The following is a 27,806-nucleotide window of genomic DNA, read 5'->3' as shown; positions in this document are numbered from 1 at the left end:
ACCACAATCAAATCTCTAAGATATGGCCCCAGGTGAGAAGTTACCAAAAGTAGCAGGAAAAGTTTAAATCATTCACTCCCCAAATTCTGCTTTGCAGCTTAGCTTAAAGGAAACCCCAGAATGGAGATGGCTCTGCCCAAGCCCGAGAGAAGGCAGGCAGGAGAGCCAGATCAGAAGAGGAGGCAAGTATGGGTGCCCCCACCTCTGGGCTCAACTCGTGCATGAGGGCACATCCCGGTTTTGGCAGGATTTCTCATCCGCCCTCCCATTTGGTTTTAAACTCCTGACTTCTTCTTTCCCTTTTTCTAGTTAAAAAAAAAAAAAAAAGAATGAAAATGTAAAACAAATAATAAAAAAGATTCATCGGGATATATATTTATTGTCCCAATGACTTTATTTGTTGTTTAAATCAAATCTAAAATTAAAGTAACAAATTGTGTCGTTTCCTTCATCCTTCATTAATGATAAAAACTTTCCATTCAAAAACTACACTAAGACAATGTGTTCCTCAACAGTAATCCAGCTTTAATTGTAGAGCATTAATTTGCCTTACAAACAAATTACAGTCAACTACGATTTATCAATAAGTACTGTACTGGTTGTGTGTTTTCTTTTGGCAAACTTTGAACAAATCAGAGAAGAAAACATAACTATTCATCATCATGTAGAAAAAGAAAAGAAAATGAACCTCAAGTATCTACTATCTGTCAAGTGATTCATCCTGCCAGTAAAACTAAAATCTACACTTACAGCAGTTTTAAACATCCTTAGTGCAAGAAACATAACCAATTAATACAGATCAATACTAATTAATGAATATGGAAAATTTTCCTATACAGAGGTAGAGTCGAGGGCACAGGCTAAAACAGTATTCAGTAGTCTAAACAAGACTGAGTCCGGTTTTATGGAATCCACTTTAAATTTTAGGTATCAGACTGTATGTACATATATACAATAAATAGACTATACAATTTTTTAAAGTAGTTTAATAAACTCCACAAAATAATAGCAGATGCATTGAAATATTTACATAATTCAATTTTCAAATCTCTCATTCAAATAAAAGGGATAAAAATAAAATTCTGCTATTAAGGCAGCAGAACCTCTTTCCTGAAATGGATTGGTAAAATAAGATACTTCACTGGAGAGGAACTAATTTATGTTTAAGAGGTATTCATATTCAGCTAAGAAAATACATCCCTTTTTCAGCTATATAGATTAGGGAATATAAAATGCTATTTTCTACATTTTTAGACCTGCATTTAAAGTTCTAAATTCAACTCTGACTTGAAGAGAGAAGCTGATTTTGGTACCCATACAGAGTAGATCATCACAATTACAATGGAAAGATAATTAATGTTTTATATTCTGTTTATTTGCTTTTGAAAGTTTGGGCCAGAAAGGCTGTGATAATAATTCTGGCCCAAACAGGTATGCTTATACTTGACACAAATTTCACTAAAACCTAACACTTTTGGCTTGGAGTTCTTGGGATTCTGACTTTCTGAGTCCCTTCCATTTCCAAAGCATGTTTCATTGAGAGCAGGCAATGTTTGGGGATCAGGTACATGATTCAATACTAATTAAAATGCCAAAGTTTTCCAAGCTCACATGGGAAGAAGGTGAAACACAGACCTGCTGCTGCCACTGGCCTCCCAGAGACTTGAAAAAGGAAACAACTCAGAAACCTGTCACTGTGACCTAAGAAAATATGCAAAAACCCAAAGTATTACATATGCAAGTGACTCACATTCTTAGATTTCATATCAAATTCACTATTTGATATTCTATCATTAACTCTTTTATTTTACTTGGTATAAAAGATTCTTATTGAGCCCATAAGGAAATCAGGGATCGTCAGAAAATGAAAAAGTATGGTCATAATTAATGAAGCATAAACCTTCACAGTTTGAATTTTGTAGAACTTCTCTAAGCACCCACAATGAAATTGCAAGTTGAGTTTTTTTAAATTCAGTCATTCTGTGAAAAATACCTCAGTAAATAGTAACATTTTTCCCTTCAATGATCTTCCCACTGGAATACCCAACCCACCCTTGTTTTTTTTTCTTTTTATTTTAGATTTTTAGAAAATTTTATACAAATAGACTAACTTTGATTTAAAGTGAACATATAAAAATTGAGAAGAATATTGCTTGCAACAATGGACTTGGAAGGAGAGGAATGGATTAGGCAGGGGTACAAAGAAATGGCTCCTACTCGGTAGCTTCGGGTGCACGCCCAGCACTCTGCAGAACTCTCACGGGGACACCCTCCGCTGCACAGTGTCCTTCAGCCCACGAAGTCTGACTGATTTTGTAACAACAACTTCAGGTCAGGAAAAAAACAAATGCAAGAAAATCGGAAGGCACAAGCACCCATGTGATCTAGAATGCTCTTGGGGTGAGGAATAAGGAGGGAAAGGGATACTTTTGGTTCAGCACTACAGTCAATTTCACCATTGTTGAAGAAAAACGGTATAAAATAAGGGTGTACAGAAATGGAACGAGCACAGCCCACTGGTGAGGAAGAAAGCTCAGAAGACAGCGCGCAGAAATAGTGCGGAGAGAAATGACCAGTACTATTTATTTGGAAGTCTGCGCCATGGTGGGTACAAACTACATCCCCTGCTCTGTGGGACCAAAATCAAAACAGGGCAAAAACAAACGAACAAAAATCCCCCCCTTCCCAAAAAAGCAGCAGAAGGAATGCAAGAAGTCTTACAGGACACACCGGTCCAGCCCTGGGTGCAGCCAGCTCTGCATCCACCGCTGCGCTCACCAACTTCAGCTACCGCCCCCACGGGGACTCCAGAGGGCCGGGCCGCTTAATCATTTTCCCTGCCTCTCCACGACTTCCCTTTCCCTTTATTTCCTCCTGCAGGATTCGAGTCTGCTTCCTCCACAAAGGAAGTGCTGTTGCTGACAGTGGTGAGAGCGAGCTGGGACCTCCAGGGTACTGACGCTTCCTCCAAGCCTTGCTGCGTGGGCGCTCATCCAGGCAGCCTGACGGAACTATGCGTTAAAAAAGAAAAGGAAAGAAAAAACAAAAACAAACCCACCCCAAGTCTGTCTTTTCTCAAACTAAAGGAGAAACTAAGGGATGGTGTGGCCTCCGGCGGGCCTCCGCAGTTAGGAAATGATGGCCGGGGACCACCGGGGCAGAGTCAGGTTGTCTGCACTGGCTGAGCGCTTCCTCGCAGATCTTCTCAGGTCCTTGTACTTGTCCTCGCAGAGGCGAGAGATGGCCTGAGGGGCAAGAGAGACAGTGTGGGTCAGGGCGGGCCATATCTGCGCCCATTGCTCACTCGTCCTGGGCGCCGAGGGTGCTGCATGATGGACAGGCAGAGCCCCTGCCCCTCTGGAGCTCCAGCCCGCGGCCCAGCTCTCTGCTGGCCGCAGGGAGATATGAAGGGAGTGTAGACTCAGCTCTTGTTTCCCAAGAGCTCACGGTCTGAGAAAAGACTCTCAGGTTGTGAAATAACAGGATAGTGTCACCTTGCAATTGGCCCAACCAGGGTCAATGCTGGCTCCCCACCCTAGGGGTGTGGGACGGCCCTGCCCCCACGGGTGCTGTTTCGAATCCTTAGCGTCCTCATCTGCAAGCGGGGCAAGAACAGCACCATCCTGGCAGGGCTGGCGTCAAGCACAGGCTTGCAGCTGAGCCTCACAGGGAGGAGAGCTCGGCCACCGTCGGCAAGGAGAGCTGCAGCCAGACCACCAGCTAGGGACTCCGCAGAAAAGGATGGAGGACTTAAGTCACCTCTAGAGGGTTGCTGAAAGAGGGACCTAGGAGGATCACAAAAACATTAAGATGTGCAGATAATTAACACTTTGGTGATGAGGACAGGGGCCGTGCTACCCTGGGAACAACTCTCCCAGGGCTGCCACTGGGTGTGGCTAGAACTGGCTGATGACAAAAGCTGAGCCCGCTGTCCCAGGAGGGGATGGTCTGAGTCGTGGGAAGGCTTTGATTATTTGGAGAAGAGAAAGAGTAGCCTTGTCAGGACAGACTGGCCTTCTCTTCTGGCCCGGTGAAACCCTAGGGCCCGTGGCACAGCAGCCCCAGAAGCAGGTGAGCTCTCCCTTCTCCGTACTCGCAGAAACTTAACAGAGGGAACGGCAGGTACCAACTCCACCAACCTGGGCCTGTGCTCTCAGGGTGGCTGACCCAGAGCCCCATATATTCTTCAGCAGAGAACACAGACTCGCTTCCCTGCAGAGCTGTGTAGCTGCCAGGAGCTCCGGCTTGTCTCATCAGCACTGAAGCAGCCACTGGAGTCATGGCTGGTGATGAGGGGGACCAGGGACCGCAGCACAGGCTGAGAGGGGGCTCACGCTCTCAGGGAAAGCCAGATTCTACCTCACATCTGTGCTTGCGAAGGCTTCACAACATTTGCCTTGCAGGAAATCCTGCAGAGGGAGGGTTTTCCATTTTTCCTCGAATAGATGGTAACTGGGAGACTGGGTGGGCTTTCCATTCCAAAGGCCGGCACACAATCACAGGGGCATGGTTGAGTTCTGAAATGCTCACTGGATTTTTATTTCTAACCAGTGCTATGCATCCAGTCTTTTCTATGGTTTACTTCTTGGAATTAACATATTACTTTTTAAATTTTTATTTAACATTTTCCTTTCTTAAGCATGTAATCCGTAACAGCTTTCTTCTCCCAGCTCTAGACCACCGTGTGGCCAGGCCATTACAATGCCACACCAACTCTGCACTGAGTGACAACATCCCACCTGGGATGGGCAGTAGCATGGGCAGCACGAAGACCTCTGGGTCTCACAAGCTGGGAACACGACTGTGCCATCCACTACTTGGAAAGGCTCTGTGGGATGAGACCAAGGCAGGACTGGGGGCAAAGGTGCAGAGGGGAAAAGCTGGGGCACACCCTCTCTAGAGGAGGGGTCTCTCCCCAGGGATCCTGCTTCATTACCACCCCATCCCTTTTCCTCCTGCCAAAAGGTCAAGTGGGAAGAGCCTGGTGAGCATATGAGGTGGAGGCACATACAAATATGCTGTGATGAGACCCAAAGTTACACAGCTTAACGATGGCCCAAAACCCAGACCAAGACTGGTGGTGCTGCCCTCAGCTCTAACTGGGCTATGGAAAAAATATTTTGGAAAAAAAAATCAAAAGCAGAATCAAACCTTTTTGGATTCCCAATTGTTAATATCATCTGGCAGCTTTTTCCTATAAAAGTGCATGTTGAGAAATACCTTTTTGAGGGGCTTATATGGTGGGAAATGCTTTTTGGGGAGGCTTATAATTTTTTTAAACCTATCTGCAAAGATAAGGGTTTTAAAAAATATTTTATTTCAAAATAGAATTGCGGTGGCTCATGTCTGTAATACCAGCACTTTGGGAGGTCAAGGTGGGTAGATCACAAGGTCAGGAGTTCTAGACCAGCCTGGCCAACATAATGAAATCCTGTATGTCTCTACTAAAAATACAAAAAAAATTAACCGGGCACAGTGGCGCACATCTGTAGTCCCAGCTACTAGGGAGGCTGAGGCAGGAGAATCACTTGAACCCAGGAGGTGGAGGTTGTGATGAGCTGAGATTGCGCCACTGCACTCCAGCCTGGGCAACACAGCAAGACTCCATCTCAAAAAAAAAAAAACAAAAAAAAACTATGTTTATTAAGTGATATTAAACTGGTTATTAAAAATATGAAGCGGTTGGCCAGGTGCAGTGGCTCATATCTGTAATCCCAGCACTTGGGGAGGCCAAGGCGGGTGGATCACCTGAGGTCGGGAGTTTGAGACCAGCCTGGCCAACATCGTGAAACCCCGTCTCTACTAAAAATAAAAAAAATCAGCTGGGTGTGGTGGTAGGTACCTGTAATCCCAGCTACTTGGGAGGCTGAAGCAGGAAAACTGCTTGAACCCGGGAGGCAGAGACTGCAGTGGGCCAAGATCGCGCCACTGTACTCCAGCCTGGGTGACAGAGTGAGACTCTGTCTCAAAGAAAAAAGGAGGACAAATTATAATGAACTGCCCAGCTATATATCCTAGTAGCTCATCTTTATTTTACATCATGTAGTGGGGAAAATGATCAGTGTGACCACATACATCCCTGGTCCTCAGATGATGCATCAGCAACACTGCACCACAAAATGCTGTTTTAAAGCATCTTACCTCAAGCTTGTGAGCCCTCTCCCTGCTCAGGGGCTCCAAGGGAAAGCTCAGGTTGTTTGCTTCTGCCAGAGAACGAAGATCAAAATAATACTTGGCATAGACACTGGAAGGAACATTGATGTTGAACTGCAGCAATTCAAGAAACTGTCGCTCTAGCTCGTTCCTGCAAAGCAAAGACAAAAATAGCCTGTGCTTAGCCACCACACCAGGCCGCATGGCCTGCCAAGGCAAGTTGCTGGAGACCTGAGTCCAGAAAACTGCATCCACCAGGGAGACCAGTGATCTAATTAAATGTCTGTCTGGACACCAGAGTTGCAGTCTCACCACCATATTGGGATTAAAAGCCAAATCCACTTGATCTGGTGCCCAGAATGAGGACTGATTAATTGGGATCATCACCAGGAAGGGTTTCAGGGTGAATCACTTCACTGAGATCTAACACACACATAGCAGGCTCTGGCTGCAGGTCTCTGTGAGGACAGGCTGCTAACACAGGGTGGATGGAGCAGCCAAGAGCTGCCAATGTAGAGTCCAGTGAGGGTCCTTCGGCAGGGCCCCAGAGGAAAACACTCGGCCTCTGCAGACCTAGAGGACCTTGGTTTCCTTGGTGGCCCCTCCCTGCCTCCAGGGAGAAAAGAGGGGAGGAACTGTATACGCTTTCTTAGGCAAAAGGCAGGGATTATGGGCGGGGGAGTGTCCAGTCTCTGCCTCAGTCTCTTAGAAAGAGAACTCACAAGCTGGGAAGAATGGAAGCAGTAGTTCCCACACTTGAGCATGCACTCCATCGCCTGGTGAGCTTGTTAGAACAGACATGGGGCTTCACTCTCACACTGTGGGGATCAGTAGGTCTGGGGTGGGGCCTGGGAATGTGCATTTCTAAGGAGTTCCCTGGTGATGGTGAGGCTGAGGCTCTTGCCTCAGGGTCACACTCTGAGAACCACTCAACTAAAAAGGTAAGTCAGGAGAGGAGGTCCTGAGACCCACCCCGCCAGCCCATCTACATGCTGATGGGTTGCTGGGAGAAATTTAAAAACTTCTACTTTGAGAACTTCTTGTGTCAGCTATCTTTCAAATTAGGTTGATTTCTGGATAGTTCCTCTGGGTGGGGAACCTTCTCAGGGAACTATCTGTGGAGCACCGGTCCTGGGTCAGGCACCCAGATTCAGCACGTTCTCCCCAGGAAGCCCCCAGGGGTGCCCACCCACCACGCACCCTCCAGGCACTTCCTGTCCTTGCCCATACTATGCAGCATGTGGCTGCTGAACTCAGCCTCTTGAACTGGTCTCCTCATAGCCAGAAACTGCAACATCTGCTTTTGCATGCCTGGCCCCCAGCACGTGACCTCTCAGAAGGCTTCCCACAGCAGTGAGAGCTGAACTGAGGTGACAGAAGCAAGGAGCTCTGGCAGAGAGGAACCAGGGCTGAGGAGGGGGTATTTCAGGTAGAGTGGGTCCCCTTCAACCTGCTGCAGGTAGCCAGAACGCACAGTCATCATTTCCTGTGAGTGAAGCCAGGGCCCTAGTGCAGGGCCTCCACCCTCCTGACCCCGATCCCAGCCTCAGCATTCTGAGTCACGTCCCGCCAACTCTGCTGAATGCTGCCGGTTCGGGTCTGAGCCCCATACACAGGCACCATCCTGTCCTGAGTGATGTCCCGAGTCCCCTATGGCTGTTGCCGGTGAGTCATGGCACTCAGCTATAAAGCACTGAGGAGGGCTCCACACCAGCTCAAGTTGCTGTGACAAAGGACAGGAGCGGTAAGGAGGCGGGCAGGGAGGCTGGGGCTGAGCAAGGCCAGTGGCTCTGGGGAGACAGAAGCTGCTGGGCAAAGGAGCACTGGGAACCATGGGCAGGCAGCAAGGAAGGAGGCCTGAAGAGGGCCTGTTCCAGTCTCTTCATCAGATGAAGAGCGTCACTGCTTGTTTCCGCATAGCCTTGTGAAAAGACTTATAACAAGCTCCAAATGTATTTACTGTAGTAAGTTTTATAGTTTTTAAGAATTTAGGCTGGGCGTGGTCGCTCACGCCTGTAATCCCAGCACTTTGGGAGGCTGAGGTGGGCAGATCACCTGAGTTTAGGAGTTTGAGACCAGCCTGGCCAACAGGGTGAAACCTCAACTCTACTAAAAATACAATGAAAATTAGCCGGGCATGGTGGCACATGCCTATAATCCAAGCTACTCAGGAGGCTGAGGCAGGAGAATTCATTGAACCCGGGAGGTGGAGGTTGAAGTGAGCCAAGATTGCACCATTGCATTCTAGCCTGGACGACAAGAGTGAAACTCTGTCTCAAAAAAAAAAAACAAAAAACAAAAAACAAAACAAAACAAATTAGCCAGGCATGGTGGTGGGCACCTCTAATTTCCCAGCTACTCGGGAAGGTGAGGCAGGAGAATTGCTTGAACCCAGGAGGCGGAGGTTGCAGTGAGCCGAGATTGCCCCACTGCACTCCAGCCTGGGCAACAGAGCAAAACTCCATCTCAAAAATAAATAAATAAACAATAATTTACTTTGATTTGGGATAATTTTTACTTAAAACAACTTTTATTTAAGTGATCATCCTGCGAAATACTGGAATCCAGGTAAGATTTCAATAAAACAAAGGTGTCAGAGGTACTGCTAAGGCCAGAAGTGTCAAAATAAACGTCCAAGGAGCAAATCCCAGGTGAACCTGGGAGCTGCCATGGACACACCGCCGTCTGGTGGCCAACAGGCATCACTGCAGAGCGTATTCTCCCAATGCTAAGAAGTCCTAGTATTCTAAGAGAACAGCCTGATAATCCTGCCCAAAATGATATACAGACACCATGCTTCTAGATGGAGGCAGACACTATGAGCAAAGTCAAGAGGAAGCTGCTTTTGAACAAGGCAGCATTTTCCCAGGGTTCCCTGGAAAACAGAACAACCTTTCTCCAAGCTTGAGTTTCTGGTTAAGCTTTGGGGAAACAGATTTTAGAGCTGTTGTACCGAACAATGAATTTTTTTCTAAAGATTTTGAAAATAATTTTTTCTAAAGATTTCTAAAATAGAAATAATTTCCAAAACTTGAATTTCCAAACTACAGCAGCACATCTTTTACAGGGACACTGGCAGCTTGCTATGTGATAAATTATCAGAAAACTAATGTGATGCCAAGAATGGGCCTGATGGATTTACTATCCACATTTAGATAACTATGAAGAAACAGTTTTGGTGTAAAACATTGTAAGAAATACATTCAAGCTGATCAACAAAAAGCACATTTCAGAAATATTCAAAATAGATCAACACTGTATAAAAACCCAATTTGGTGCAATTCAGCAACTTGAAAACAGAACTCTAAAATGATGTAAACAGCATCTAATATGCTGCCTATTTTTCTAGAAACTAGGGTCACTTCCCAGAAGAACAAGAAGCAGAGTCTTGAGGAGGTATCTGCACAGCCACACTTACAGCCTCCATTCCCACTAGCCCAATGTGGAAGCAACCCAAGTGTACATGGGACAAACAAAACGGGACACACACCCTCAGGGCAATACTACACAGCCCTGAAAAGAAAGGAAATTCAGACACACGCTACAACATGGAGGAACCTTGAGGACATTACGGCCAGTGAAATATGCCGGACACAGAAGGACACAGACTGTATGATCCCACTTATGTGAGGTCCCGAAAGTAGTCAAGTTCATAGAGACAAAAAGTAGGACAGTGATTACCAGGAGCTGGAGGAAGGAGGAAAGGCAAGTTAGTGTTTAACGGGGGAGAGTTTCACTTTGCGAAAATTAAGGGTTTTAGAGATGGATGGTGGTTAATGGTTGCACAACAATGTGAATGTACTTAACGCTACAGAAATGTACACTTAAAAATGGCTACAATCGTAAATTTTGTGCTACATACATTTTACCACAATTTAAAAACAAAACCCCAGACACCAGGAATCTACAGAGGAACTGAAGTTCTTTCTCTGTGGCCTCCTGTGCCATGCAATGCTTGGACAAGTCACTTGATTTCTCCTTATTTGGATTTGTCTACACATGAAAATGACACAGGAACACTGCAAAACAAAAACAAGAAACAGACAAACCCTGAGGTGTAATTTTTTTTTTTTTTTTTTTTTTTACAGGCTTTTTGCCTACAGAACTCTGCACGGTGAAATTTCATTGTCCTTTCCCCATCCACAGCGGTTGTCACTTCTTGCCCTAAGCTGGCCTGTGATGCTGTGACCACTGATTATTGGTGAGAGTGGGAGAAACGCTGGCCCTTGGCCCCATCTTCCCATATGAGGTCTGCCTAGAGATAACATCTGACTGGTGCTGGTGACTATCCACATGGCCTAATGCCCTGACTGTTTTGCCTGCAAATCTCAGTGACACTCATCGTACAGTGTCCTTCAGCCTGCGCCCACAGACACACAGCTACACAGTCAGCTGCCTTCCAAGCCAGAACCCCTCTGTCCAAAGGTACATGGGGGGACTCCAAGTCAAGTTCTCACTGTTGGATAATTCTTGAGCAGGAGATTAGCCTATGGTCAAAAATACTAGGAAAGTCACTTCAGGAAGCTGGGACACAGGAGGCCACGAAGAGGAGTACCAAAGGGTACCTAGAAGAACAAGCACTAACAAAAACCCCATTTGAAAAGCTTTCCGTCTGAAACCTGTGAGCCCTCTCCCTGCTCAGGAGCTCCAAGGGAAAGCTCGGGTTGTTTGCCTCCGCCAGGAAACTGAGACAGATTAACACACTGCTAAATGGCAAAAAGTTTAAAACAGCATGTACAATATGAGCCCAGTTTTGTAAAAATAAAATCTATGTAAACACTGGGAAGTTCTATATAATAAAAATGTTAGCAATATTCTGAGTGATGGGATTACAGAGAAGTATGGTAGGGCAGCCCTTGCTAGGACGGAGCCAACCCCAGGAGATCTGAGACTTCTCCTGCCCAAACGCCTCCCACCCTGCCTCAGGCCCAAGCCACTGACTCTTTTCCCACTTGGGAGGTAGAACAAGAGGATTCTAGCATCCTGGGGACTTCCATAGCGTGCCAAGAATGACAAGCTTCTGGTACGCACCTCCCCCATTCTGGGATACCCAAATGGGATTTGCGGAAGGAACCCATTGCTCATCCAAGGCGTTGCAGGTAGGGAGTGCAGCTCGGATGGCTGTCCAGGCCCCTGTTCTACAGGCTGTGTCATCTCAGCTCTATTCCTGAAGCTATGCTGGGAAAACTGACCGGCAGTGCCTCTGCTCATCTTTATCTTGGCGCAGGGCCCCCAGCTTCCAGTGAGTCTCGTGCTGCCTCCTCTTCCCATAGAGGGCTACCGAGGAGTCATGATCTTCCCTCAGCCATTCAGCCAAGTGATGCCCAATTCCACCAATTCCTGGGAGCTCATATGGTTTGACTGGGAAAGACTGAATGAAGCATTCATTTCTAAAAATTCTCATAGTGAATCTATTTACTGTGTGGGTGCCACAAAATAACTTGGAGCCTCTAGCTCCACCGCATCTATGTCCACAGATATCCCCAGCAGCTCCTAGAATACGGATTTAATTCCTTCTTTTAATAAAGTTTACAGGGTGTATTAGTTTGCAAGAGCTGCTGTAATGAAAATGCTAGGAGGCTTAAACAACAGGAATTTTTTTCCCACAGTTTGTGGCTGTAAGTCCAAGCTATTGGCAGACTGGTATCTCCTGAGGCCACTCTCCATAGCTTGCTGGTGGCCATCTGAGTCTCACACGCTCATCCCTCTGTCTGTTGCCTATGTCCTGATCTCTTCTTCTTATAGGACACCTGTCATATTAGGTTAGGACCCACCCAAATGAACCAATGTTAATTTAATTAGGTTTTTAAAGACCTTATCTCCAGACATGGTTACATCTTAAACTAGGGGTTGGGAGGGCTTTGCATGTGAATTTGAGGGGGCCAAAGTTCAGCCCCGCAACACTGCCGTCATGCCCTTCAGAATTCATGTCCACCTTATGTGCAGAACACACTCACCTCATCCTAACAGCCCCAAAGTCCTAATCATTCCCGCTCCATCTCTAAGTCCCAAATCCTATCCAAATATCATTTGAATCAGGTATGGGTGAAGCTTGAGGTATGATTCATCCTAAGGCAAAATTCCTCTCCAGCTGTGACCCAGTGACCTGCTTCCAAAATACAATGGCGGCACAGGCACACAACAGACATAGGACAGGCATCCCCTTTACTTCCAAAAGAAAGAAAAAAACTCAGAAAGAAAGCAGTCACGGTGTCCAGCAAGCCTGAAATCTAGCAAGGCAAGCTCCAGGGATCAAAGACTTGAGAGCAGTTCTCTCTGCTGATGTGCCATCACCGGCCCCCAGGAAGCCAGCCCTGCCTTGGCCTAACCCCCTGGAGCCAAGGAGGAAACAGCCTCACTCCAGGCTGTGCCTGCTGGGCCCACAGTGGCAGTGACAGCCCTGCTGGCCTCGGTACCATCTCAGGATCATTCATCCCTTTCCCTGGAGGATATCACACATCATGCCAGACAGTTCTGTTGGCCTGTGGAATGCCAGAGTACGACAGCCTTGCTTCACCTGTCCTGTCTCTGGGCCCTTGGGTGCAAGCCGGCAGCGCTTCTGCTGAGATGGTCGACTGGATCCATGCGTCACATCTGTAATCTCTTCAGCAAATGCTGTCCCACCACACCTTGTGTTGTCTCCAGAGCACACTTTCCCATTTTTTTTTTTGCCATATGGATAAACTGAGATTAGAAGATTTGAGATTTCTAAATCTTCGGCTAGAAGATTTGGTTCCTTGTTACTGAATAATCCCTCCTTCTGTTTATCTCTCTCCTCTCACACTACACTACAAGCAGCAAGAGGAACCAGGCTGTGCCTTCCACATTGTGCATGGAAATCTCCTTGGCTAAAACATCCACATTCATTTCTTAAACATTCTACTTTCCACAAAACACTAGAACACTATTTGGTCAGGTCTTTGCCACTTTCTAACAAGGATCACCTTTCCTCCAGCTCCCAGGAACATGCTCCTCACTTCTTTCTGAGACCTCACCATAAGCACCCTGGACATTCATATTGCCAACAACATTCTATTCATGATGACATGTGAATGCATCCAAAATGGTAGAGGCATTCTTTATAGCTGTCCTGTTTTCTGAGTCCTCACCAGAAGCACTTTTATTTCCCACATTTCTACCAACAATCCCTTCAAGGCAGTCTTTGGTTTTTCTAATATGCACCTCAAAACTCCTCCTGCCTCTATTCCTTACCGACTTTCAAAGCCACTTCCACATTTTTAGGTATTTTCTACAGCAGCACCTCACTTCGCAGTACCATAATCTGTATTAGTCAGCTAGGGCGGCAGACTAACACAGGTAACAAAGTCTTACAGACTGGGTGGCTTCAACAACAGAAATTTATTTTCTCACAATTCTATAGGCTACTAGTCCAAGATCAAGGTGTCAGTGGGGTTGGTTTCTTCCAAGACCTCTCTCCTTGGCTTGCAGATGCTACCCTCTCTGTGTCCTCACATGGCCGTCCCTCTGTGTTCTCACATGGCCGTCCCTCTGTGTTGGCTGTGTCCTAATCTCTTCTTATGAGGACATCAGACATACTGGATTAGGGCCCACCCTAACGACCCCATTTTAATTTAATTTCCTCTTTAAAAAATGTATCTCCAAATACGGTCACATTCTGAGGGTCTAGGGGTTAGGACTTCACATATCTATTTTAGAGGAGACAATTCAGCCCATATCATGAATAACATCTGTTACAGGACTCAATGGGACTCTGGACTTCAAGCTGGGATATGCATTCAATTTACGGTACAGAAAGTGTCTCTAAGCGTGCTTGAGAACACAGCATTAGGAAAGAGATTTCTAGATCTGTAACTTTCATTTCACTCTCCTAAAACTGACTTGCTGGAGAACAAATCTGCGTGCGCAGGTTCTCCTTCTGGCTTCTTCTTTCCCAGTCGCTCTTCTCCTGCCCTGGGAGGGAAAGGCAGGCTGCTCACCCGCCCTTACTAAGGTTCACTGTCTCAGGGGGAAAATCCTCTGAGGAGCCCAGGAAAAAGACTATATCCCAACATGTGGTACTGGGAAAGTGAATGACTCTAATGACAGGCTACTTGGATGGTTTCCAATTTTTGCTTTCAACAAACTGAAGTGGGGGTTGGTAGGCTCATTTAAATAGCCTTTACTAATACTTCAGCATAAAATTCAAGAAGTGTTTTAAGACTTGAGTGACACTGCTATAATAAAACTCCTCAAAATTTCACCTACTCATCTGAACATGTGCTCTGAACTCACACCAAAGAGGCAAAAGAAGGGAAAGGGGAATAAAACTGATACTCAGCCTGGTTTCAATAATCATCATACACAAAAATACAAACTAATGAAAGAAAAAACTACCGATCTCATTAAGAGATCTATTTCCCATAAGGTTTTATTTTTATATTTAAGAATTTATATTGACTTTTATTTTTTATTTTTTTATTTTTTATTTTTTTTGAGACGGAGTCTTGCTCTGTTGCCCAGGCTGGAGTGCAGTGGCCGGATCTCAGCTAACTGCAAGCTCCGCCTCCCGGGTTCACGCCATTCTCCTGCCTCAGCCTCCCGAGTAGCTGGGACTACAGGCGCCCGCCACCTCGCCCGGCTAGATTTTTGTATTTTTTAGTAGAGATGGGGTTTCACCGTGTTAGCCAGGATGGTCTCGATCTCCTGACCTCATGATCCGCCCGTCTCGGCCTCCCAAAGTGCTGGGATTACAGGCTTGAGCCACCGCGCCCGGCCTATATTGACTTTAAAAAAATATATAAAACAGAGTCTTGCTCTGTCGCTAAGGCTGGAGTGCAGTGGCACGATCTCAGCTCACTGCAACCTCCACTTCCTGGGCTCAAGCGATTCTCATGCCTCAGCCTCCTGAGTAGCTGGGACTACAGGTGAGCGTTACCAGTACCAGCTAATTTTTTGTATTTTTAGTAGAGACGGCATTTCACTATGTTGGCCAGGCTGGCTTGCACTCCTAACCCCAAGTGATCCACCCACCTCGGTCTCCCAAAGTGTTGGGATTACAGGTGTGAGCCACCAGGCCCAGCCTTAGTACGTCTATATTTTGATCAACTGTGCACTAATGACAACTCGGACCTGAAAGTGTTTTTAATAAATTAGAACATTATCATCCAGAAAACACTACTGCAATTTTGACTTAAATGTATATTTTTGACATGGAGAATTTTGAGGAAGAGGCTAATGTGTGAGGAAACTAGAAAGAAAATAATGAGTTCAAGGAGAAAGAGGAACAATGTAAAATTTTCACCTCTAAGAAAATGGGTAATTGTGAGTTTCATATTACTCTGGTATATTCAGTCTCCAATGTATACTTTTAACTTTAAAATCCTACGATATAAAATATATTGCAAATAACATACTTTACAATGACTAAAACTTGGGATAAACATTTTCAAATATCAACTACAAAGGCCGACGCGGGCAGATCACCTGAAGTCAGGAGTTTGAGACCAGCCTGGCCAACATGGTGAAACCCGTCTGTACTAAAAATACCAAAAATTACTCAGGACTAATGGCAGGTGCCTGTAATCCTAGCTACACAGGAGGCTGAGGAGAATCACTTGACCCGGGAAGCAGAGGTTGCAGTGAGCCGAGATCACTCCATCGGACTCTGACCTGGGCAACAAGAGCAAAAGTCTGTCTTTAAGAAAAAAAAAAAATGTAGTGGGTATACAAAATTTTTCGAACTTCTTCTAGGGATAAACAGGCCAAAATGTATAAAGACCTCCGCTATTGTGGTCACTGGCTGGCACCTCCAGAAAGAAATGGAGACACAACTGTGCCAAGTACCTCTGCATAATCAGGAACTGCAAATGTGTGGTTCAGAGGATCCTTTCGGCTATCACCCCTATCAGAAGGAAGCTCCATGCTCCCTCCAATCTTCTGGCAGGGGGAAAACATGTCTATCCCTCCCCAAATATCCATATATGTGATTGTTTGATCAGCTTTTCTACGGAGAACATATAGAGTCTTACAGTGTGTTAATCATATAACCAAAGAGTAAACAATATATTGCAGATGGACCACAGTGGCTCTCAAAACAAACAGTAGAATAAAATATGCAAGAATCTGAACATGCAAGGACTCAGTCTGCCTGGGTTACAACTTTGCCTACTCTGGGCCTTCAGTCCTCAGAGCTCTGCAAGGAAAACAGAGGAGCACAGGGTGCCTGAGCTGCATCTCCCCATGATCTGTTCTCCAGCCTGGCAGAGGGCATTGGAAAAAGGTGGCACTCCAGAGTTTCTTCAGGAGAACTATTTATGGTCAGACCTTTTAGAAACATCAGGTCTTCCTGAATGCCTCCTTCCTCTGCCCAGCTACAGGCATGCGGGGCACTGATCAAATGCTGCATGAGTCACTAAGGTTCAGCCAGTGGCTCAGATGGTGATGGGGTAGCCTGGGCACCAATAGCTTTCAAAAAAGACAAAAAGCAGGCTAAAAAATGATCAATTTTCTTTGGACAAAATATGGAACAGAATTTTAACATCAATCCTACTATTCTACTAACCACAGTGCTGATTCTTTCAAAATCTTAATGAGTAAAGCAGCAGTTTCATTCAGTAAACTATTACTATTTTGCAATTGAAAAAAAAATCCAACCTTATTATAATGTGTAATTGTTTAAGCCATTGACTGCCTATCAAAAGAACAGATATTAAGGCTAAACAATTCTTGATATTAATTTCAGCTGAATGAACACTGGCCAACTGTTTTAACTTCTCTGTGTAGAAAAAGAGTTGACTTACAAAAAATAGTTTTTTTTTTTAAATTAAGTATTAGATAAATGAAACAACTGTAGCTCCAATTGCTTAGAAGAAAAGAAACATAAATTTTGACTGATTTACTAGTCAAGTGACCTGGGCATCTTACTTAATTCTCAGTGCCATGTTTTCATCTGTAAAATGGAAACAATAGTACCGCCTCATGTATAAATGTGAGATGTGAATTAACACAGAAAAGTCATTTCTTTTGAGCGAGGAAGTGCTCAATATAGGATAGCTGCTGCTGCTCTTGTTGTTACTGTGATTATAAATTCCTGGTAATTGGTTTTTACTGACTTGAATTTAAACCTTCAATGAATACAACCTAAGTACCTAGAATTCCAAATTACCTGTTACTTTACCCTCCTATCTTTTTATTTAAGGAGAGTAGGAAAAAGTAAAAATGAACGTTTCATGCCCTTAATTAAAACATCTTCGTAACTGGGGACCAGTACACATCATTTTCATTTGGCCACTGTATAATGGTCACTGGGATTGAGAAAGGTGAGCCTTTGCTCATCAGCTGGGGGTAAACCTCCCCACTTGGTTCTTTTGTTGGGGCATTACTGACCCTCTCTAGGCCTCAGTATCCAGATCTGTGACATGGACATCAGTACACATGTCACAGGGGTGCTGAGAGGATTCAACTGACATGTGCATGAACTGAGTAATGTGTACCTCCTGACAAACAGTTTATAAACTTCCTCAAAATTTTAAATCAACTAAGGGGATTTTCCATTGATCCTAAGTTTCTACAAAAATTCAGTTTGCTGGCATTTTAGTGCATTAAACCTGGTGAGTTAAGGATAAGAGTACAAAAAGCATCTCCTCCACACCTCTAATGTTCTTCACTGACCATTTTTCTCTGTTCTCATTTGTTTTCATGCTTCTGTGGTATCTATAATTTGTGTTTGTCTCTCATTTCCTTTTACAAATACAGCTAGGATACAAATCATAATATTTAAGACCGAGTCTAATTTCATCAGGTATTCTGGCTTTAAGTGGACACACCTAGTCATGGCGGGGGGGGGCCTCTGTGCTCTCACAGAACCTGGGCACCACCTAAACCAAGTCACTGGTCATGTACCATCTAACAGGAGGGGACAGCCAGGAAGTCATCACGTGATGTGCTGGTCAGTGTCAAATGATACCAAGGAGCTGAGGAAAGATAATCCCTAATAAAGAAAACAGGTCAGAATTTCTTATACCTTGCACCCAAATGTCCACCTCCTTTATGATATGAATGACAACTGTTTTAGTAGCTGCTTTCACCATGAAATATAGTCAAGAATTTTATTTTTCTTACTATATAGTTCTGATTAAAAAAAAACTTCTTTATGTGTTTCTTACTTTATGTAATAGAGAACTGCAGACACAGGATGAAATTTTATGGGTCTGCAGCAGGAATAGGCTCTGCAACAAATGCCCTAAGAACATAAACAAGCATACTTCAAAGGCCACCACAACAATGGGTGCCCAGGGAGTTGGTAACCGGAGGCAAGGAGGGCCCTAGGCTACTGCGGAATCCGGAACCGCATGCCCACAAGTCTGCAGCCCAGGGATGCCCCTGCAGTGGTAGCTGTCACAGGCACTGGGAAGGTCCTGCATCTGAGGATTACTGGGGGCAGGGATGTGGGTGTAGACTGGGACAGAGCTGGTAACCTCCTCCAGCTTAAAGACGTCTTGAGGAGGTTTGCCAAACAAAACGTATGAGAAAAGTTTTAGCAACAATAATGTCAGAAGTGACTATAAATCATAAGGAACTGTAAGTCAAGTAGTGCTAGCTGATTGTTTTCTACAATTCCTTCTTCCCCAAGGGCTCTGAACTCAGTTCCTGGATTCCCAGTCCATAGAGACCCCACTCCCCAAACAATAGTCTGCAGGTGTCCTACTAATAATCCTCACCTAAATTGAAGACTGGCCCATCTGAGAAACCCTGACACTGCCCAAAGAGTAAGGGGAGTGGACAGCTCTCAGTCCCCACGCCCCCCAAGGCCGATGCCCCTCCATGAGCTGTGTTCATGCTGCAAGTGGGAGCCCCAGGACACAAGGCTGACCTGAGGCAACTGAGCCTGCAAAACATGACAAAAAAGTGGATGTTTTCTCTGTGAAACTAAACAAAAACATAAAATATTTTAGCTTTTGTGCTTTTTGGATTGGCTTATTGCCTACAAAGGACTGTATGGGGGCATTACCTCCCTGTGATCAGTCTGCAGTGAGATACGAAGCCCAAATATAAACCATCACAGGCTGCTATCAGTGCTGGACCACACCTTTCTAATTAAAGGAGTGTTTGCCTACAATATAGTTTCCGTAAACCAGTTTCACAAAACCAGGAGGTGTCACCAGTACCTGTTCATGATCCACATAATGAGAAACGCAGGTTTTCATATGTAATATTCCATAGCCATGCCCCCGTGGTACCAGCTCACAATAGACATTCAGTCAAATGCATTCATTCTGCACTATACAGACCATTAAAAAAGGAGGCAGCTTTCTTTCCAAATGGTCTGGCCAAGACTCTGATGGCCACCTGCCCCCGTTCCCCTACTCACATGTCCTCCACCGTGATGTCTTTCAGGATTTGGCAGTAATCCACATTCCATACAGCCTGGTCATCCCACACCTTGGAGGCCAGCAGGATCGCCCCTAAAACAATCCGCTTCCAGTTGGCCGGACAGATATCTATCTCTGCATATGTTAAAAGTCTTTCAAGGTACACCTGGGAAGACAAGACAATGCCAGAGCTAAGTGATTTGTTTTCTCCTAAACACCAGCACACCTCAAGAAATGCTAAAATATTATGTATCATATCCACCTTTAAATGGGAATTTATTACCCAATCATATTTATTTTGAAAAGGCCAAAGGGCTCAATGAGTCTGATGAAACATGGGCTAAAAGTCCCACTCCGTCAGTGGACAGTGTGGGTGCAGCTGGATCTGAAACAGACTCTGTGGAGGAACCAATTCCAGGAAGCACAGGCTAATTTCTCACTCTATCAACTGTGATATCCATACATGTTAATGAATGTTCCAACAGAAAGGACAGACAATACACTTATTTTTTTTTGTTTGTAGGTTTTTAAAAATTAAGCTTTTTGTTTTGAGGTAACTGTAGATACACATGCAGTTGTTAAGCCTATCTTTTAATTATTGTGGTAAAATATACACAACATATAATTTACCATTTAACCATTTTCAGTTCAGCGGCATTAGGTACATTCACACCGCTGTGTTGTTTCTGCAGTGTGGTGGTTACCACATTCACCTGACACACTGCTGTGCAACCATCACCACCATCCATCTCCAGAACTTTATCATCTTCCCAAACTGAAACTCTACACCCGTTACATAATAACTCCCCACTTCCTCCCTCTCTGCAGCTACTGGCAACCACCATTCTCTATGAATCTGTCTCTATGAATCTGACTATTTTTGGCACATGATATTGGTAGAATCATAAAATATTTGTCCTTTTCTGTCTGGCTTATTACCACTTCGTGTAATATCCTCAAGGCTCACCCATGTTGTGGCATGGGTCAGAACTTCCTTCCTTTTTAAGACTGAATAATATTCAACTGTATGCTCATACCCCATCGTGTTTATCCATTCATCTGTCAATGAACATTTCAGCTGTTTCCTCCGTTTGGCTATTGTGAACAATGCAGCTATGAACCCTGGTGTACAAACATCTGTCTGAATCCGTGCTTTTAATTCCTTTGGGTACATACCCAGAGGTGGAATTGCTCGATCATAGGGTAATCCTATGTTCAATTTTTGAGGAGCTGACGTACCATTTTCCACAGTATGCACCATTTCACATTTTGGCAATGCACAAGGATTCTAATTTCTCCACATCCTCCCTAACACTGCTTATTTTTCTGTTTTGTTTTGGTAACAGTCGTCCTGATGGGTGTGAAGTCGTGTATCATTGTGATTATGATTTTATATACCTATTTTTAAATCATTAAAATGATTGGAAAATAAAACCAAGTAATATAGGATTTCTAAACTGACAGAATTTAGGTTGAAGACAAACATCAGACATATCTACAAAGTACAGTAAGTTGGGCCACGAGGTAAGAATATCTTTTTTAGTTTCCCATAGTAAAACTGTTTATTATTGATAGTATGTCTTAACACTTCTCTGAACTATGAAATTACTACTACAGTTTTTATCAAATGCATTTGCAAAGTGAAAATGTATCAGAAAAAAAAAACAAACAGACATCATCTATGCTTTAAGAACTTGCAGATAAAACCCATTAATGTTATAATTATTCATAGTATATAATGTCCATAAAGTCTTAAATATTGCAAAACGCAAAAAGGCACATGTGGAAAGGAAATGTTTATATATAAATAAAATACAGATTATTTTCAGTTAAATGATACCAACACTCCCAAATGGAATGGGAACGGTTTGTTGTTGTTTAGTTTTAAAAAGGAAGAATTCACACCTGTTACTTCTTTAGGATGTTCTTGAGACATCTTAATGAAGTTTAGGAAGTTCTTGAGAAAAAGGGTAATTAACACTGACTGGGAGAGGCCTCTTACGGGATGCGAATGCACAAGGCCTGTGAGGGGACCCAACAACCACAGAAGGTGGACTGCTATGGAAGAACCCCAGCTCCCAGCTTGCACAGCTAGGTAGGTGCTGCTCTCTGGGACAGGGTGCACTGGGGAGGAAGAGGTTGGTGAAAGATGGCAGGCCTAACTCTGGATGATTTCTGTCTTGAAATGTCCTAGAGGATGCCACATAAGTAGTGAACACACAGGTCTGGAGCTCCAAGAAGACAGCACTGGGGTGCCAGTCTGAGAGTCTGTGACAGGCAGAAAGAGCAAAGCCAGGGGCAAGGGACCTGGGGGGGGGCTTAAGAACTAAGAAAAGGAGGGGCTGGGCCTGGAACTGGAGGGTGCCTTCCATTTTAAGGGCTGGAGATAGGATGAAGGGGCAGCAAAGGAGAGGGAGGAGTAAAACCTGTTATGTGGTGTTCTTGTTGAGTCTTGTAATAGTTTGGAAAAGAACTTCTAAGGCAAAGCTGTGTTTGCAAGTGCCTAAACTAGGCTTACAACATTATATGGGGCATATGAGAAGGAAACTGAAGGGGTCTCTTGCACAATAAAACATTAAATTGGAAGATCAAGGATTCTAGAGGCAGTGACTGTGCAAGTGGCGGGGCAGGAGAAGCAGCAGGTGGGTTCAGGAGGGAGGAGGCCAGGGAGAGAAGGGCAAGTGAGTAAGGGCAGAGGGACAAAAGCAGTGGCAGGGAAGACAGGGTGGAAGAAGGGGATGGAGGAACAATCCTTAATGGAAGCAAAACTCTGGGCAGATTAAGGATAAAAAGACCATCAGTGAGCAGCACAGGGTCACCAGCACTGTAGGGTCATGGGCCATGAGCAGCGCAGGGTCACAAGCAGCGTAGGGTCACATGGCTTGACCAGCTCCTCTGCAGAGCCCCCCACCCCTCATCCCTAAACCACAGACAGAGTGAGAGGGTCTAATGCTCCCCAAAGCAACCAGAAGCTTCCTTGTGGCTTATTTTGCCAGGTGCAGTTGTGAAGCCCCTGAGAAGCTGGTGGGTTGGGGAGGGGGAGGTCAGACTCTTCTCGGTCTCTTCCAGAGAAACGGGGATTTTGGCATGGTGAGGGGTGGGGGGTTTGGCACCCAAATGTTTGCTGAATGAAAACATCCATGACTAATGGTTCTCTTGCTTAAAAAGATTACTGTTCTGTCTTCAGCGCTTTAATAATGAAATAGCAATTTTTTAAGTTTTAAAAACTTGGATTTTTATAGCTTATCAGATGTTCCTTAGAATAGATCAGTGCACCGTACTGAAGACAAAGTAAAAATCCTAAAAAGAAAGTACGGTTGACCCTTGAACAACACAGGTTCAAGCTGTGTGGATCCACTAATATGCAGATATTTTCGTTAACAGCTACACCGAATGCACCTGACTTTCCTGCCTCCCTTCCACCTTCTCCACCTCTTTTGCCTCCACAGCCCCAGAGGCAGCAAGACCAATCCCTCCTCCCCTCCTCAGCCTACTCAACGTGAAAACGACCAGGATGACGACCTTTATGATGATCCACTTCCACTTAATGAATGGGAAATATATTTTCCTGGCTGGGCGCGGTGGCTCACACCTGTAATCCCAGCACGTCAGGAGGCCAAGGTGGGCAGATCACGAGGTCAGGAGATCAAGACCATCCTGGCCAACATGGTGAAACCCCATCTCTACTAAAAATACAAAAATAAGCTGGGCATGGTGCACATGCCTGTGGTCCCAGCTACTTGGGAGGCTGAGGCAGGAGAACTGCTTGAACCCAGGAGGCGAAGGCTGTAGTGAGCCAAGATTGTGAAATTGCACTCCAGCCTGGGTGACAGAGCAAGACTCCACCTCAAAAAAAAAAAAAAAATAAACACACACACACACACACACACATATATTTGTCCTTATTTTCTTAACATTTTCTTTTCTCTGGCTTACTTCATTGTAAGAATACAGTACAGCATACATATAACATGCAAAATAATCAAATATTTATGTTATAGGTAAGGCTTTCAGTCAACAGTAGGCTATTAAGTTTTGGGGGGGTCAAAAGTTCTATGTGGATTTTCAACTGTGCAGGGTTCCATGCCTCGAACCCTGGAGTTGTTCATGGGTCAAGTGGAGTAACACTGAAATCCCAAAGGCAAATAGCCAATAAGCTGTAGTAAGAGGTTCTAAGTATACTAATAATAAAATGGAAAACCAGTATAGGGAAAGTCCACCTTGACCTTCCCAAATTAGTTGGGTGACCCTCCCCTTGCTCCGAGTGCTGCATTTATCTCAGGGTAGGGTAAGGGCCTCTTCCCTGGATAGGAAGCCTGAATAAGCCCCCATCTCATCCCCAGTACGCGCGGCATCTAGCACAGGGGCCGGCAGTGCGTGCTCCCTGAATGCTTCATGGACACATGGTCCCCTGCAGGGATGACGAGGGGCCTGCATCCACACAGGGCTCCAGCAGGCTACTGAAAGAGCTTTGAAAGGACAGGTTTCCAGCCCAAGGGAAGTCGGCAGGACTACATACGAGAGTGATTTGCTAGTAAAACGACCACAAATAATGGCATTCAGGAAAGAGAACTGCATTGACAAAGGTGTAATGAATTAAGGGAAACTGAGTCCTTCCTTGTGAGACAGGTGCAGTGGTGAGCAACAAAGTTCAGAGGCGGCAGCTATGGGCACAAAGGAAGCCACAGAGACTTTCAAATAAGGTCCAGGAAGTCATAAAGCATGGCATTGTAACTGCACTGGAAAGGCCTTTGTGGGAGTTTCCAAGTGTCCTTCACTCATCAATAATAGCATTTGAGTGTGATAACTATTGGTGGAAAAAAGTAAGTCACTCAAAAAAGCTCAATAACCTTATCAATTTTGGGGGATTTTCATTTATTATATTAAGTTTAAACAGAAAGAATAAGCTAATGTTTTAGATCATAATTTTCCTCTGTGTGAACATCATAACTCTTCAGGTAAAGATCTAGGTGAGGCTCAGTGGAATTCCAGCTGGCACTGACCTCAGGGTCCCAGGGTGTGTATTTTACAAAGGCTGATGACAAACTCCTCTCACTCTCCAACAAAGAGACAACCAGAAAATGAGCAATACCACTGTGCTGACAGGAGAAAATGGGGGCTGGACCTAAGTAAACCTCCAGAGCGTTAAAGCAGCAGAAAAAGAAGACTGTGATGCAATCTTCACCCAGATACCAGAGACACCACTTCTTTACAGACATGAGGCGCTCAAACCTCCCAAGTTCTCCACAGAGGTCGGTGCTCACTGGCTCAGTACAAAAAGCTGACTACATTTTCTTCTGACTTTGTAACTTACCTTAGTAGATGAATATTAATAACTGTATTAGGTAATATTTAAGAGAATACTTAATGTTTGGGAAAAAACCAGTCATGAACCAGGTGTGATATTCCATTACGGCTAACTGAAGGAATCAGACAACATGATACATCCTGTAACAGAGGGAAAGCAGTTGCTATATTGGGAGATAAGGCATTCACGGTAAGCTTAACTTAAAAATACTTAATTTAGCAAAACTTGCCAATAAAACTATAGTCAAGAGTCAGCTGCAACTTCTTTAGTAAACTCCCACTTGGATATTTTAACTCTCTGCCAAGTAAAATAATGCACAGTTTATTTTCCTAAACAATATCCCACGACCATTGCTAAGAGGTCACTCTTACTCAAATAAGTTTTCAGATTTAATTCATGAGAATGACTATTCTGAGAAGTCCCTCTCGAAACTACAGGTTAATGAGCAACTACGGAGCTATAAAGAGGCATCAGCTGACTGCACATCACAAAGCCATTCAGAGGCATTTGGAGGGGATCAAACAAAACTCACGGAATCAAGGATATATGCAAATGAGATCCCAATGATGCTGAAATTATTCCAATCCGATTTTAAAGAATAATACTAGGCCAGTTAATTTTCTGAATCTGTACCAGATATAATTTCCTTGTGGACTTTAATCCTGCCGTCTTTCAGCTGTTTGGTTTGGATGATTTAGAGCATGTTACGATACAGCTGAGGTCGAAATCATACGGGTCAAGACTCTGTGAAGTGAACTGGTAGCTTCATTCCATTCTCAATTATACCCTAATTCCAGAGTGCTGTCTCATAAACATACTATTTGGGGGGAATGGGGTAGCTTCCTAAACTCCCTGTATTCAGCAATGCTCCATAAATTACCACTTTTGTGGCCAAAAAAATTATTTTAAAGGAGTAATTATTATTTTCTGTTTATAAAATTTCTGCCAGTTTCACATTTGGATTCTTTTTGTATCTGATGCTGGAAGATTTTCCAATAGCCTGGAATATACATTTATATTATGAATATAGGTTAATAAATTAACATAAAGTATAATCTTTACCCTAACCTACAGCAATAACCTCCTTGCTGGTATTCCTGGAGAGATCTTAATAAAAATCTCACATGATTCTGTTGGTATCCTGTGGATATGGGTTACACTGTGTCCTCTCTTCCAATATGTTGAAGTCCTAATCCCCAGTGGCTCAGAATAGGGCCTTATTTGGAGACAAGGCCTATACAGAGGTAGTAGAGTTAAAACGAGGTCATTAGGGCAGGACCTAATACAATATGATTGGGGCCCTTACATAAAGGAGAAACTTGGAGACGACATACATACAGGAGAACGCAGCGTGAGCATGAGGCTGGGCACTCACACACCACAGAGAGACGCCTGGAGCAGAACCTTCCCTCACAGCCCTCGGAACTAACCTGGCCAGTGCCTTGATTTTGGACTTCCGGCCTCCAGGACTGGGAGACAATGAAGTTCTGGGGCTGAAGCCACCCAGTGTGCAATACATTGTTCTGGCAGCCCCAGGGAATTAACAGAATATCTGTTTAAAGATCTTGATGGCTCCCTGCCACCTGAAGCAAAGCTGGCGATCCACAGTCCGGGAGTAGCTCACAGACAGGTTTCGTTTGGCTTTGAGATTCTTTTTAAAATCTCAGCTAACAACAGGGAATGTTCAAAAATAAGTTTGGTTTTCTAGCTTCTCTTTGAACACTGGAAGGCCCCAGCCCCTCATTTCTACATGGCAAGGATTAGTCATGCTGTGATTTTCAAATGTTACTGAGTGTACATGCATGCACACACATGAACACACGCTTACTTAGCATTTGCCATCAGTAACAACCCTCTCTTTCCTCTAAAAGGAGGCATTTGCAGCCCAGGAAATGATCCTGATCATCTACCTAAAATGTATAAACAGAAGAGAAAGAACAAAACAGCACGGAGTGCAGCAAACAGTGAACATAGCAAGCCTGAGACTGCTATGGGGCTGCTTCTGGGGCTGACCTCAGCTGGCATTTGAGAGCGTCCATTTCAGGAGGGCTCCCAGCATTCCCAGGACAGGTAAGAGCAGCTCGCTATGCACACAGGTGTACAAACAAGGTGGTTTATGCTGAGCCTGCTTTCCCTCTGGGACTCTGGAATTTTGGTATGTGCTTAACAGAGGATGTCTGCGTGATCAACACACACAAACCTCAGGCGTTGAGTCTCTAATGGGCTTTGCTGGTGGACAACATCTTTGAAGTATAGTCATACGTCATTTAACAATGTGTACATTCTGAAAAATGCTTCATTAGGCAATTCAATCCTTGTAGGAATACCATAGACTGCACTTACACAAAAGCAGGCGCTACGGCCTACTACAAACCAAGGCTGTGTGGTATGACCTATTGCTCCAAGGCTGCAAACCTGTACAGCATGTGACTATACTGAATACTGTAGGTAACTGGAACACAAGGGTGAGTATTTGTGTATCTAAATATATCTAAACAAAGAAAAAGTACTGTAAAAATATGGTATTGAAGATAAAAATGGTCCACTTGTACAGGGCACTTACGGCAAATGGGGCTTGCAGGACTGGAAGTTGCTCTGGATGAGTGAGCGAATGGTGAGTGAATGTGAATCCTAGGGCATTACTGTACACTACTGTGGATTTGATAAATGCTGTACATTTAGGCACTATTAAATTTATGAAAAATATTTTCTGTAATAATAAATTAACCCTAGCTTACTGTAACTTTACCAACTTTAAAAAAATTTTAAACTTTGGACTCTTTTGTAATAATGCTTAGCTGAAAACACACACTATACAGTTGTACAAAAATATTTTCTCTCTTTATATCCTTATTCTACAAGCTATTTTATATTTAAGTTTTTTTTTCTTCACTTTCTAAACTTTTTTATTAAAAACTAAGACATCAACACACATCTGCCTAGACCTACACAGAGTGAGGATCATCAATATTGCTGTTTTCTGCCTCCACATCTTGCCCCACTGCCAGGTCTTC

The 27,806-nt window shown here is 44.2% G+C and overlaps 1 protein-coding gene across 5 annotated transcripts in view; it reads right to left on the bottom strand.

Moving 5' to 3' along the window:
* Positions 1–504: 504 nt before the first annotated feature.
* Positions 505–27,806, bottom strand: part of CCNY (cyclin Y) — a 326,866-nt gene continuing 299,564 nt past the window's right edge. For all 5 annotated transcript variants that reach the window (XM_011995142.1, XM_011995141.1, XM_011995143.1 and 2 more), the window contains 3 exons: positions 19,484–19,650; positions 6,142–6,304; positions 505–3,245 (listed from right to left, as the gene is read on the bottom strand). In XM_011995142.1, coding sequence (XP_011850532.1) covers positions 3,129–3,245; positions 6,142–6,304; positions 19,484–19,650 — 447 coding nt within the window. In that variant the 3' untranslated portion in view covers positions 505–3,128. The remainder of the gene's footprint in view (positions 3,246–6,141; positions 6,305–19,483; positions 19,651–27,806) is intronic.

The sequence above is a fragment of the Mandrillus leucophaeus genome, unplaced genomic scaffold (assembly GCF_000951045.1).
Source record: "Mandrillus leucophaeus isolate KB7577 unplaced genomic scaffold, Mleu.le_1.0 Scaffold474, whole genome shotgun sequence".
Lineage (NCBI taxonomy): Eukaryota > Metazoa > Chordata > Mammalia > Primates > Cercopithecidae > Mandrillus > Mandrillus leucophaeus.
Note: the sequence above shows the minus strand (reverse complement) of the source record. Positions and strands in the feature narration are given on the sequence as shown.